The 12,956-nt window shown below is 54.8% G+C and overlaps 4 protein-coding genes across 4 annotated transcripts; 3 read left to right on the top strand and 1 right to left on the bottom strand.

Annotated features, from left to right (window-relative positions):
* The first annotated feature begins 73 nt into the window (after window positions 1-73).
* N656DRAFT_57249 (uncharacterized protein) lies at window positions 74-1,325 on the top strand. Its single transcript, XM_064810138.1, has 2 exons — window positions 74-748; window positions 813-1,325. Exons 1-2 carry the CDS (start codon window positions 338-340, stop codon window positions 1,104-1,106), a joined length of 705 nt encoding a protein of 234 aa, XP_064675292.1. The 5' UTR covers window positions 74-337; the 3' UTR covers window positions 1,107-1,325.
* A 1,046-nt stretch (window positions 1,326-2,371) lies between these two features.
* N656DRAFT_764876 (uncharacterized protein) lies at window positions 2,372-3,547 on the top strand (the record flags this gene model as incomplete). Its single annotated transcript, XM_064813361.1, has 1 exon — window positions 2,372-3,547. The coding sequence occupies one exon, from the start codon at window positions 2,372-2,374 to the stop codon at window positions 3,545-3,547; it is 1,176 nt and encodes a 391-aa protein (XP_064675291.1).
* A 309-nt stretch (window positions 3,548-3,856) lies between these two features.
* On the top strand, window positions 3,857-7,222 carry N656DRAFT_57183 (uncharacterized protein). Its single transcript, XM_064810134.1, has 6 exons — window positions 3,857-4,370; window positions 4,545-4,616; window positions 4,729-5,454; window positions 5,576-5,758; window positions 5,814-6,088; window positions 6,153-7,222. The coding sequence occupies exons 1-6, from the start codon at window positions 4,249-4,251 to the stop codon at window positions 7,094-7,096; spliced, it is 2,322 nt and encodes a 773-aa protein (XP_064675290.1). The 5' UTR covers window positions 3,857-4,248; the 3' UTR covers window positions 7,097-7,222.
* Window positions 7,223-9,010: 1,788 nt separating this feature from the next.
* On the bottom strand, window positions 9,011-10,597 carry N656DRAFT_699990 (uncharacterized protein; the record flags this gene model as incomplete). Its single annotated transcript, XM_064810828.1, has 1 exon — window positions 9,011-10,597. The coding sequence occupies one exon, from the start codon at window positions 10,595-10,597 to the stop codon at window positions 9,011-9,013; it is 1,587 nt and encodes a 528-aa protein (XP_064675289.1).
* Between the last annotated feature and the right edge of the window lie 2,359 nt (window positions 10,598-12,956).

The following is a 12,956-nucleotide window of genomic DNA, read 5'->3' as shown; positions in this document are numbered from 1 at the left end:
GAAACTTATTCAGGTGTATCTTCTTTCATCGCCCCCTTGCAATGAAAGCTCTGATCTTGGTGTGGGGAGCCTAGGATGAGATTCCCGTCAACCTCAGAAGAGCACCCTAGCCGTACTGTAAGTTACCTATTCACTTCAATTCAATACAGATATTTCCTATTGTAAGTAACGTATGTACTGTACAGTACAGCACCTCTACGGACCCTGTACCGTACCACCACTGCAAGGGAACCTTGGCAGGAACATCCCGATCCACTAACTCCACTCACGACTTCCTGTCTGGCTTGCTCAATGCGGTACGAAACTGTTTCTGAGTCTTTGGGAATTGGAATGTCCAATGGAATGGGCAGCCTATGTAGTGAGTAAGGCAAGCACGTTCCCGAAAGATTTACTGTGGATACTAGGTACCTACCCGACACAACCAGGCACGCGCTTGCGTGGTAAATTAGGGGACGGCATGACCGAAGATCATTGCCGGTTGGCGTATCTCGTGTATCGTGTCACCGACGCAGACCATTGCGTGTTGTCTAACGCAATGCAAGCGCGATGCAAGATTCAAGATTCCAGATCCGTAGGGACGTGGAGAGGGAGGTCGATACTATTAAAGGCAGATGGATGTCGCCAGCGTCAGAGCAAAACAGATTCAGGACAAGAGAGGTCTGTTTGGCTCTTGAAAGTTTCAACCGCACGGCCGTCGGAACGCCTCCCGCCCCCGATTTGGCCGTTCAATATCATCACGCTTTCCTCGGTGCGTAATGCACTTACCCGCTTCTCATCGCTTGCCTACTCAATTCGAGACTGTTCACCAAAAGCAGCTCTGGCGCATTCACAGCTGCAGTGGCCCTGTTCCCGTGCAGCATGTAGTACTCGTCGGTTGCATGCGCCAGCACCGGGTGCCGCACGACGCAGACACACACGTCCTGGGAAGATATGACTTTGTCGATGTTGCTTTTCGGTGTCATAGCATATCCGGTCATTTTCGCCAATCTGTGCTCATGTTCTTCCTCGAATGCGCTAACACTGGGGTCACTCGCGACACCATCGCTTCCGATGAGCAACACCAACCCACTGAGGTGTTACAATGTGGAACCTATTATATGCCATGAATTGCCTATTCTCGCCCAGAAGGGAACGAACAGACTCAACGACCCGTCTTCCCACCCTCTAAGGAGGCACTGGCTGACCCCTTAGACACCGTCCCAGTCGACGAAAACTCCTTACCGACACCATCGGCCGCCGATGCGGGAACCCGAGTCTGGAGTCCCACAAGCCAGGAGATCTGCACAGTCGATACGACAAGCCTTTGCGATTACTTCTTGGTGTGAGGGACTTGTTACCATTCATGTTATTCTCATCTGCTCAGTCAATCACTGCTACCGCTCCAAGCTGCCTTGCCGAGTTCACCTCAAGGAGCTCGGAGGGTCTATGGCTAATTGCAATCAGCTTGAGTTGCCTATGAGCGATCTCTAGGCTTTTCGAAGTGATTGCTGTATCACAGGCATTGACCGTCTGACTTTCCTTCCTTCTTCAGTCCTGTTTCCATATGAATGAACGGCCGGGTTTCCGAGAACCGGCGGTTCCAGAACAAGCCGGCCGCCGACCCCAGCACTCAGTCGACCAGCTTCGGACACAACCGATTCTGAAAGCCGGGATGGACTTGGATATGCTGCGCCGTCATGACACGCGCCCAAGAGTACAAGGGGAACTCTCAGACTCGTCCAGTCTTGCGTCTGCGGGAATGGAACCCGCTTCGATCCGAACCAGGGGGCGGTCTATTATAACGGAGGCAACGTCCGTTTCCGGCCGCTGCTCTTCCCTTTCTTCGCAAAAGCCACCCTCGCCATCCTCGCCGAAAATGGACAGCGTTAGGCCTAGGGCCTGGTACGGGGCCCGGGTTGATTCTCGGCAAGCCGAGCTTGGCTCAGGAATTCGCTACAGTTGTTCGATGTCTGCTCTTCCTCATCCTGGGCTGGATGGCGGCGGTAACGACTCCTCAGACTCTTCGCCGGACACTGCTAGTGAAATATCCAGGGCGCGCACCACCACCGCCTTGCATTTTCCTGTTGCTCGCTACGGCGATGACTTGCAACCACACACGTCGCCCAACCAGGTGCGCCTGGAGAAGCCGCGTATTATCAACATCCCGCCATCAGTGCCAGCGACCCATGAACAAGCCTTCACGGGAAGAGACCGTCACGTTGAGGGATCAGCTCACTCGACGTCCGATCTTCAGGATACAACAGCGGTCAATTCACCTCCGATATCAGGCCAAGCTCCACATCATGAACGATTTCTACGAACAAAATTCAGTGGTAGAAGTGTCGTCAACGTAGCTGGGCAATCTTTGATAAGCCCGGTCGGTAAAGACAAGATGGTTCGGCACATCCATGCACCCTCCGCTCCTCTAGCGATGCACAGCGGCGAGAGACTCGACCCCGAACAGCATGCGCTCTCCCCGATGCGAAAACCGACTAACTTGGGTCAGTGGATCGATGAGAGGGCTGAAACGCCGGCTTTGGCACAGAACACCCTGCCATATCTGCCGAATACGTCGATGCCAGGCATACCGTTGCCTCCTGAAGTGGTAGAGAGCCTGCAAGTATCGATCTCCTGCTTTCCGGAGACGATGCTCCTATCCTCAAGCTTCTCGATCGAGACAATCCGCAGCTACTCCAAGAAACTCAAGCACCGAGCCGACCTAGATCATCATCTTCGAAGCCACCATGACAGATCATCTTCTCTATCATCCATTTCAAGCAATGCAAAACAAACCAAGCGCTGGAACCTGGCCTGGCTGAGGCAGCACCAACACCAGTCTCAGCATCATTCTCAATACGCTCCAAGAAGCCCACAAAACGCCAACAACATATCAACATTGAGCTTGGCCAACCGAACCGCAGCAATGCCAAGCTGGGCGCCCATCAAGAACGTCTTCCCCGCCGCATCCGACTACCTTTGCGACGCCCTTTTCGCCCACCTTGTAGCCTACAACTACATCACCTCTCTGTGTCCACCCGCCCCTCCACAAAGCCATCAGCATTACCGACAGCATCAGTATCAGCATAGCAACCGCGGCGCTCCAGTAGACGGCCACAACCGTGACAACATAAGAATCCCTGACAAGGCAGCCAGCGTATTGGGCATGGAGGATGCCGGTCCCGCAACCAAGGCCACCAGCCGCCAGAGCAACGACGGCCACCGCCGCCGACCGATGCTCACTCGAGCGCCGAGTCGCTCACCGGCCAAGGGAACCAGCCACAACCACAGCCATAGCCGACGCGGAAGCGGAAGCGGAAGCGGCAACGGGAATGGCGGCGCGGATGCCTCGGCCACGATGCGGGAGGTCCAGGCCGGGCTGGCGAGGTGTATTGCCTTGTTGGTTGCCACGCTCAGGAGGGGGGCTCCCATCGGGGGCGGCCGGGTGGACTTGGAGGCGCAGGGACAGGGACGAAAAGAGGACAACGCGGCTGATACTGTGCTCATGAGGGCGCTTTGTGAGGTGGTTAGGTGTGCCGAGGAGGCGGTGATGGTGGTGGATTTGAGCTAAGATGACAGGCGGGCATCCGGTGTCATCACCTACCTTATCCTCAAGATGTAGAAGAGGGCGGTGGAGCAGAATTGATTATTCTGTCTTGTCTGTAACGGAGATGCGTCTAACTTTGTGATGGGCCGGGAGGAAAGCAATGGTGCTGTATACTAACTCTACACTGTTCCTTTTCTTGGTTAGCACTTAGCATTGCGTTGAGCTCTTTGGAGAGCAGCCATCAGCTAATGGTGCTGAGAGACACGGTCGATTGGGAGGTCAATTCTGATTAAAAAAGTGATATTCCATCGCAGCCCCTGAAGTCCAATGATTTCAGTTGGATTACGGGAACAATGCATCAATCCCCGCGTTTCGGTCCATTGGAGATGGATCCACCTTATACTCCGGAGCGCTTCGGAGGCCAAGACTTTCTCACTCCACTCCTCCGCGACCCGGAACCCACGAGTCCGACCTCACTCGGTCTTGGCTCCACCAAGCCCCTTTTCAACCGCCGATTGTCATCGGAAGTTAACACCGAAACCTTACGACGTTCCACCAGCAGTTGTTCAGATTGATCCCGACCTTGGCCGGAGTTCCACAAGGAACCCTGATTCCAAACGACACAGTTCGCACGTTACCTTAGCTAGCTCAGCTGATCGCTTCAAGCTCGTCTTGAAGTTGGGCCACTTTGTGTTCACTAAGCCTCCAACAGACCAGTCTCGAGCATGGAGACGGCAGAGAACTCGAGTAGGGCAATCTTAGGCCCTCGCAATAACAACGCATGCGAGGCCTGTCGGTCCGCTAAGGTCAAGTGCCAGGCCAGCAACCAGCTTGGGATATGCAGGAGGTAGGTAACGTTAGGCTGTAGGCCAGACCACGGCCCGATCCTCCTTCAACACCTCGTTACTGTATTTGTTTTTATCTGCCCCACCGAATACACGAGCCCAAGCAATTCCCTTTCCATGCCGTCCTCCACATCTCATCGTTTTCCTCCCTTGCTGATTTTGGTACAACTTATCAGGTGCCTTGGTTCCAAACGAGAGTGTGTCTTCAGGACTGGCCCTCGAACACGTCGGCCTAGGCAGCCCAAGCGGTAAGACAATTGCCTACTACCTCCTTTGTCTTTCATTGACCAAGTGTCCTCAACACCCTTCCCTCTTATGAGCCTCCTCCTAAACTGATCCTCTGCGCCGTCCCCCCCAAAGACCAGAAGACATAGCAGCCGCCTCCTCTGCTCCCTCCGACACACAAGCCACCGCTTCTCACCCTCCCCCGCCACCGGGACCCTCCAAAACCTTCACAATCGACATACCCATGCCACCCAACGACGACGACGACGTGGTCGACCACCTCGAGGCACTTCGCCTGGCCCACGAGGATGCCATCGACCAGCTAGCGCCACTAATGTCTGGGGGTGACGATCATGGTGACGAGTATTACTACGACGCCAACGACTTTGGAGCGCAGGGTATGGACATGAACATGGACCAGGGCCCGCGCGAGTGGCCCACCCCGCCCAGCAGCACCACCACTACTAGTACTAGTACCGCCCTCCCGCAGACTCAGGCTCAGACTCAGGAGCAGGGCGGCAAGACCACCACAAGCACCAAGCCAAGGACGCTGGCGACCAGTCTGGGCATCCAGCCGCGATTCAACCTCGACTCGGCTAGTAAGCTGTTGGCGACCTTTCGCAAAGTCATGCTGGGCCATTTCCATTGCGTCGAGGTTTCTGAGGCGGCCACGGTGACTAGCATGGCTAAGGAAAAGCCCTTTGTGTTGCTGGCCATTCTCGCGGCCGCGAGTGGAAGCCGGACCCTGCAGGGGCACAGCTTGTATGACGAGGAGTTTAGGAAGATTTTGGGGCTCAAGTTTGTGGCGGGGGGCGAGAGGAGTTTGGAGTTGCTTCAGGGGCTGCTTGTTTACATTGCTTGGTGAGTGGACGACGCTTTTCCTCGCTTCTCATCGCGACCCTTGGAGTACCCGGCTCGGCCAAGATCTCTCTAAAGCACTCGTTTCTTTTACGAGCTTATAGACACAAACTGACCTCGACAGGTACCCGTTCCACCTCAGACCCAAAAGCAAGCAGGCGTTCCAGTACCTGCGCATGGTCGTCGACATTGTCTCGGACTTAGAGCTGGATCAAGATCCCGGTATCTATTCTATGAATGTGCCCCCTGCGCCAGAACGGCTTGAGCAGATCAGGCTGTACCTGGGAAGCTATTACCTCTCATCCTCGTATGCCATGTCCGTTACTAGTTCCCAGTCTTCCTTATGCTGACTCGTTCACCAGAAATAGCGCCATCTGGAACCGCACCCCCTCACTCACCTACACCGAGTACACAGCCAGGTGCTGCGACTTGCTCGAGGCACACAGCAAGCTCAGGGGCGATCAAACATTAGTTCGGCAGGTCCGCCTCCAGCGATTCGTAGAAGAGGCAAACACCCTCTGCCGGATACAACGCGGCCATTCACAAAGCGAGTACCAAATCAGCCTGATGATCCGGGGCATGGAGACTGAGCTGGCCGAGTATGAAACCCGGATGCCCCCCGAGATCGCAGCTACCCGTATGTACAGTACAACACACTCCCCCCAATGCCAGAAGACTCCCCTAACCAAACCACCTCTCAGCATCCGCACGCATCTCCATCCTCTTCACACGCATGTTCCTCCCAAGCGCACCGCTGCTCAAACTCCCCTCGACCAAGCCCAAGCGGCCACAGCCACCACCACCGCCAACTACTACTACTACTGGTAGTACGGACCCGCACGGTCACGCTCACGGTCACGGTGCTGCCTCCTCGGACCACGCCCGCATCCTCTCGGCCATCCCCCGCCTGCACGCGCTGTACGAGTACTTCCTGTCCCTTCCAACAGCCGAGCTCAACGCCTTTATCGGCATCGAGTGGGCCGCCCTGATCCTCTCCGTCATCCTGGGCTTTCGCATGTCGTTCCCCCTGGCGGATTATCCGGGCTGGGACGACCGTGCCGCGCGAGGCTTGGTCGGGTTCGGGGAGTACCTTGATCGGCTGGCTGGGATGGGCGACGGTGGTGCGGCGCCGGCTGGTTTGGGTACTAGTAGTAGTGGTCGGAGCAGTAAGGGCAGTGATGGCAGTGAAGGGAGAGGAGGTGGGGGAGTTGGTGGGCAGAGGACTAGCATGGATCTGCTCAGCGCCATGAAGATTGTGCTAGACATGGTCAAGAAGAAGTATCTGAGGCGGCTGGCAAGGTTAGAGGAGCAACAAGCTCAGTCCGCCATGGACCTGCATTCGGGTTTCTCGACTATTCCTCCTGCTGAGGCGCCCGGCGGGAGACTTTCAAGCTTGTACCAAGGGTGTCCCATGATGGACGGCAGTCTGGAGCCATATTACCCATACTGGGACGAGACATTTGCCAGCAACCTCGGCGGGAGTTCGATATCTGCCGGCGGACGGCCGGGAGGGAGCGGGGAAGCAGTCGAAGGGCTAGGCCTGGACGGATTAGATGCTGCCGATGTGCAGAATGACTTCTGGGCGGCCATGACGATGGGCTGGGCGATGCAAGCTGGTGGTAACTACGATACTCAGGCGCTGTGATGGTGATCTATCTTGTTCGGTCTTGTTGCTGGCATCAATGGAAGGTTGTCGATGTAGACGAGCCTTTGATCTACAGCCTCATACGGCGAGAAACAAGAGTGTGGGATACCATAGGGAACCTTCAAGTACCCAAGCGATAGCGGCATCCAACACACGTCGACAGCACATAATCGATTTCCGGTAAGTGATCGGTAGCCCCCACAGAAGAAGCGAGATCAAATCCGCAACCCGTCCAGGTATATTGCCCTCAAAATGACCTGCTCTATATGGGTGAAGCAAAAAGATATCGCAGCTATCGTACCTCAACGCATGAATGAAACCCATCAACCGACCAAGAAACACCATTGCCATGACATGAAGCCCTCAAAGCATAGCGCCCATGCTACATGCCACCAAAACATTACCGCTCCTGGCGCAGCAGCTGAAAAAAGCCTGCGGGTCTTCTCAGCCCACCTCTGCCGTTCGCAGCAACACCCCATCGCGCCAATGTTGGGGAAGAATAAAAGAATAAAATGGGGCATACCAAATATCAAGGGGTCCCCTTCAAACTGAAAAGGGGGATTGAGAAGGGAAAGAAAATAAAAGGAGAGACCAGCGAACTGGCCCTCGAATGCTGAAAGAATAAAGGGGGAACCGAACCAAAAGGTGAGAAAACCGCCGACCCAGATCAAACCAGCAATGAAATGAACCCTCCATGCAAATCCGTTTAGCTCATGTAAGTGCTACATCAAATCCTCCCTCCCTTCCCAAGTCTTTTGTCGGTATCCCGTCCCAGATGTGCAGCTGTTTGGCTCTTGCGATGATGGTATCCATAAGCCGCGTTCTTCCTTTTGATTTTGTTTCTCTTTGCCATTTGCGCTTGTATCGGAAAAGGAGATTCAGTAAACCCATACACCATTTCACCTCGGAACCGTGCACGCCATTAATAATGAAACCGGGGATGGTGGGAATTCGTTCGCTTCGTCCGTCGTACAGAGACTAACCCGACGTTACGCACCGAGAGCTAGGGAAACGGCGCGATACGCTAAGGATTCAGATCTCATAACTGTTCGCTTGCTTTGTTTTGTTCGAATCTGCTTGCAAAAGCACGGAAAAGATTAAGAACTCCACTCCCACCCACCCATTTGTCCCTCCGGTCATGTTGTAAAACCATGCCGACCTTTGCCTGAACTCCTCCCGGGTCCCGTTCCCCGGACATACACGAAGATCCGTAATCGTTGAATGCTCGAGTGCCTTCTGGGATGATGATAAACCTGATCGCAACGCCGTGTGGCCACATAAATCGGCAATATTCTTCCCCTCCTTTTTTCGGCCTCCCTTGACCTGCGCCCTGCTTGCCATGACTGATGTACGTATGTGAGTTGCGTGTGTGCGTGTAGGACCCGAGGTCAAGAGCCGCGAGGCAATCGCCTTGAGAGGTGTAAGAGTCCCCGGAAAAAAAGAAGCCAAGAGTTACTCTTCTCTCCCAATGCCCAAAAAGGGATGATGAAAGCAATCCTCTATGACTCTGATGCTCCGGCCCGAAAATGAACCAGCAAAAACAACCAACAAAATGCAACGAAGCCAACGAAACATCGCGAAAGGGGGGAATCGTTCCATGTCAAGACAGAGAGATCCTGATCTCAGACCAAGCGCCTATGAGTGCAGTGTCATGAATGCCCGCGGAATGCCATGCAAGCAAGCAATGGCCGGTCAACGTTCGGTCCTGATTGCCCAGTTCGGATCAAAACCTGGCGCTGAGGTGTGAGACCTCCGAACAGCTGGAGCCAGTCACAATGAACGGCCGTCCGAATGGCTTGTTGAGCAAAGAAACAAACTAGAGAAAATGGATATCACCCCAACGCCCCTCATGAATCCACCAACGCCGCGCAAAACAGGAGCAGAGCTCGCCCTATGGGATTAAGTGGACGACGGCTATTTCCCCATCATATGCGGAGGATAGGCCGAGGCAGCGCCGGCCATCATGGGTCCGTGGCCGATGCCGTTGTACGCGCCTCCCCACGGGTTGCTCGGCCCGACTGTGGAGGTGGGAGAACTGTACATGCCGTTCGGGCCAAGGCCTCGCCCGGGCGATCCAGTGTATCCCGCTCGATTCATGCCGAGACCAGGCGGCGCTGAAAGTCCCGGCGGAGGGCCGCTAGCTGTAGTAAAGCCACTAGTAGACCCGAGATGCATTCCGTTCATGCCGCCCATGGCTCCAGCGGCACTCTGACCAGAGGTCTGGCCGGATCGGACGCCGAGCGGGTTCTTGGAGAAACTCAGACGGATGCCGCCTTTGACGCTGTTATGGAGCAGGTGGCCATAGAGATCGTTCAATGCCTTGGTGGCAAACGACACGTCCTCGAACTCAACAAAGCACATGGGCCCGTTCTGTTTAGTCCTGAAACAAAGCCGTTTGTAGCCCCGTTGCTTCGAGAACAGTGCCTTGAGCTCTTCTTCCGAGGTATCAACAGGAAGATTGCCGACATAGAGCGTATTGCATGGCGGGTTCTGATCGGCCGGATTGGCAGGGGGGAAGTTGCTTGTTCGGAACGAAGGGTTGTATACCATGCCGGGGCCCGACATCAACGTAGGGGACATGGTATTAGAGAGCCCTGGTAAACTGCCCATCCCTGGGTGGCCATAGTGAGTTACTGGAACATGGCCCGTCGTTGGATTCGTGTTCAGCGAGAGGCCTGCCATGCGAGTGATTGGGATTTGCGGGGCCGTCTGGCGGCGCTGCAGGCCATTCTCGGCAAATTCAGCAAACCCAACGGGGTCCTTCAAGAGTTCCTTGGTCTCGTCGTCCTCGGCTGAGTCTATTAACGATTTGCCGGTGACCTGGGTGGAGTTTGCGAGATGGTTCCCGATTGGCGACTGGGGAGAAAAGATATTTTGATAGTGCGTGTTTGTTTCATGGACTTGGGCATCTCCATACATGGTATTCAACGGGGATGCCATCTTTTCGAGCGATTGAAATGTTCCATTGAATCGCGATGTGTGCCTCGACGACGGAGCCGACGGAGCTGCCGAGGAGGTCGCAGGCGGGGCCGCAGACGATGTGCCCGCAGGGATCATAGCGTCATTCGCGTATTTCTTGCCCAGGGAAGTGGGACTCGTCGAGCCCAGGATCTCGACAATCATCTCGGCGTCGTTAGAAATGTTGGATTTGCCATCGAGCATGTTCTTTGCTTCCTGCGCGCCGGCTGGGCTTTTGAACCTGAGAATAGCAGATCGGAAACCTGCGTCTCCAGACTGCTCGACGGGTAGAACCTCGACCTCGACAAGGTCTTTGGAGAAAACCATCATCAAGCGCAGTGACTCCTCCGAAGTGTTGAGGGGGAGGTTCCGGATCAGCGCCGACGAAAGGGTGGGAGGGGTCGTGGAGAATCCATTGGGAGGCTGCTTTTGCGCGTCGCGATCGAAAGAATTGGCGGTCGGGAACGACCGAGTATAAATTGATGGAGCAGTCACAGGCGTCCGATAAGAAGGCGCAGGCGGGAGAAAGGCCGGTACAGCCATTGCATTCTTTGTCGCGACGGTGGTCGCGGGGAATGGGCTTGCGCGGCTCGACGTCAGAGGCACGAAAGCGTTGGCGGGCGCGCCAGATGATGCACTGGACTGGTTATGATCCCCGTTCATGCCTCGCGATGCATGCAGCGCCGCGCGATGATGGGGACGATTGAGTGACGATCGCGCTGATCGAAAGAGTGAGAACGAGTGGAAACGCGCAGCGCGTGCGGCGACAACTGGTGGAGAAAAGCTGTCAGGTACCGCCGGCGATAAGGGGCCAGGTGCACCGGGATGTGTAAGTTTCGGCTGTGGTATGCTGTCGCTGATTTCTTGGTCTAGATCGCGACAACAGAGAAATAAAATACCGAGCCGAAAAAAATAAGGAAAATGACGAGGGGCGGCTCGTAATAAGAAGGCGGGTGGAGGTGTGTAAGTGGCAGGCAGGCACGGACTACAACCAGCGCAACGAGAACGACGACTTGGGAGGGAAAAAAAAGGTTGGGGTTTGGAGAAAAGAGTGGTGTGAGATAGGGTGGAAAGCTTTGAGCAGGAAGGAGCTTCTGTCTGTCGCAGCGGCGCAGAGGGACAGGACACTGAGGACAGGGCCCGGGACTTCGTGCTTGATCGACGGGAGAGCGAACGACTTTGTGGCTCTGGGGGCAGGATGGATAACTGAGTTACACTAGCCCCGTCCTGGCTGCCTTGGGTCCGCTTACAAACATACAGTATGGATACCATGGAAATACTGTACGCACATACCAAAGGCAGGTGCTACTAAGTACTAACTATCTATTACTTGTCAAATGTAAGCGATTATATAACTGTACTACTACTAGTAGTATCTCTAACTCTGCAAACAGCTTCGATTCGATAAGCTTATGTGAAGCCGGCGATGCGGGAGGGGAATGGTGCGTTGACGATGTGACCAGGGTCGTAGAGGAGCGAGGCTTGAACGACAGCGGCTGCGAGTGCCATTCGAAAACACAAGACTCGGCAGCAAAGTGGGGCGTGAGCATTGGAGGGGGAAAAAAAGGGAAACTTTTGGAACGACCGGGACAAGGGACTCTCAGTTATCAGCCCTTTTTCTCTTGTCTTTGTGGAGGTCGGCGGAGTTGTATGTACTGTACTGTACTGTACCTTCGACTTCGTACGTTACCATCGTTAAAGAGTGTGTGGCAGCTTGGATAACTTCACCAACATTCACAATTCTCCCGGACTGCGAGACGGGGCACCATGTGGCTCGTCGTCAATTGCGCTTAAACAAGGTTTGGCCGAGTCTACTTAGTAGATGGGATGGAAGCACCATCGCTTCAGAGATGCAAACGAATTGGTCTGAGAGCCAGGCCCGTCAGGGTACCGTACCTCGCTGTGGCTATCAAGCGATGCTACTGACGGTCGTTGTCTGAGGCAATTTGTGCAATACTACCCAATCTTTCCGCTGCTGCAGTGTGGTGCGCCTCGGGGTGCGCATACTATTCTGCGTCCTACTTTGAAAGGAGATCGCCGTTTTAAGCCAATTCCGTAACGATGCACTTCACGTTTGGAACTGCCCTGTACGAAGTAACTTCAGCTAACTGCCGGGAGGCGGCAAGCCCCGGCATGGAAACGAGGTCAGGAACTCCCAAGGACCGCCAACTCCTTCCACATTCACCTGGCGAGTGCCTTAATAACGGACACTTCCCTCCAAAGCCCTTGACAGAGCTTGCAGGCACGCTAAACTCAGTAACCAACCCAAAGCTGGACGCGTATTGGCGCCCAAAAAAGGGCAAAGTCTGGGTGTTGCGGGGCCATCTTTGGCTGCAACCCGCAAGCTGCAGGTCAAAAACACCGTCCCACACTTTTCTCCCGTCACCAACAGCTTTCACGCGCAGACGCGATGATTACCCTACAACTTGGTGTAGGTACAACATTGCATTCTGCACCAGCTCCTCACATGGTTCATGCCCACAAGGCATGTTAAAACGAAACCGCCGTTCAATTTCCAGACTCACGCGAAAGGACCAGCATACGCTCCAGCGACGGCCATTACTACGGTATGGCGCTGTATGCTCAATTGACTGCTGAACGAAGAACAGGGCGTACCATTACTCAGGTACCTGTACTACTTCGTACACAGTGCAGAGATCTGGTTGATTCGGACACCTTGCAAAAATCTGGAGTGCTATCAAGGGATCTAGCCCGTCCAGCGAGCAATGGGTGCCTCGAGGCTCGTTCACGGTACTGCGCAATGAGATACCACAACACGCGCTGACCTGCTTGGACCACATTTCGCGATAGCTATGGCCCCTCCCGCCGGATGAGGTATGTCTTACAAAAGCAGGAGCCGCAGCTTTCCTCGAAGATGAGATTCGGACCAATGACTGGGTAC

The sequence above is a fragment of the Canariomyces notabilis genome (genome assembly GCF_033297395.1).
Source record: "Canariomyces notabilis strain CBS 508.74 unplaced genomic scaffold N656scaffold_1, whole genome shotgun sequence".
NCBI lineage: Eukaryota > Fungi > Ascomycota > Sordariomycetes > Sordariales > Chaetomiaceae > Canariomyces > Canariomyces notabilis.
The sequence above is the reverse complement of the archived record's forward strand: the minus strand, read 5'-3'. Positions and strand labels throughout refer to the sequence as shown.

Bases quoted from the DNA above. Each gene is read 5' to 3' on its own strand.
- N656DRAFT_57249 (XM_064810138.1), top strand. From the start codon at position 338: ATGGAATGGGCAGCCTATGTAGTGAGTAAGGCAAGCACGTTCCCGAAA. The intron at 749-812 runs GTGCGTAATGCA...GTTCACCAAAAG, and splicing joins ATATCATCACGCTTTCCTCG to CAGCTCTGGCGCATTCACAG.
- N656DRAFT_57183 (XM_064810134.1), top strand. From the start codon at position 4,249: ATGGAGACGGCAGAGAACTCGAGTAGGGCAATCTTAGGCCCTCGCAAT. The intron at 4,617-4,728 runs GTAAGACAATTG...TCCCCCCCAAAG, and splicing joins CGGCCTAGGCAGCCCAAGCG to ACCAGAAGACATAGCAGCCG. The intron at 5,759-5,813 runs GTATGCCATGTC...CTCGTTCACCAG, and splicing joins AGCTATTACCTCTCATCCTC to AAATAGCGCCATCTGGAACC.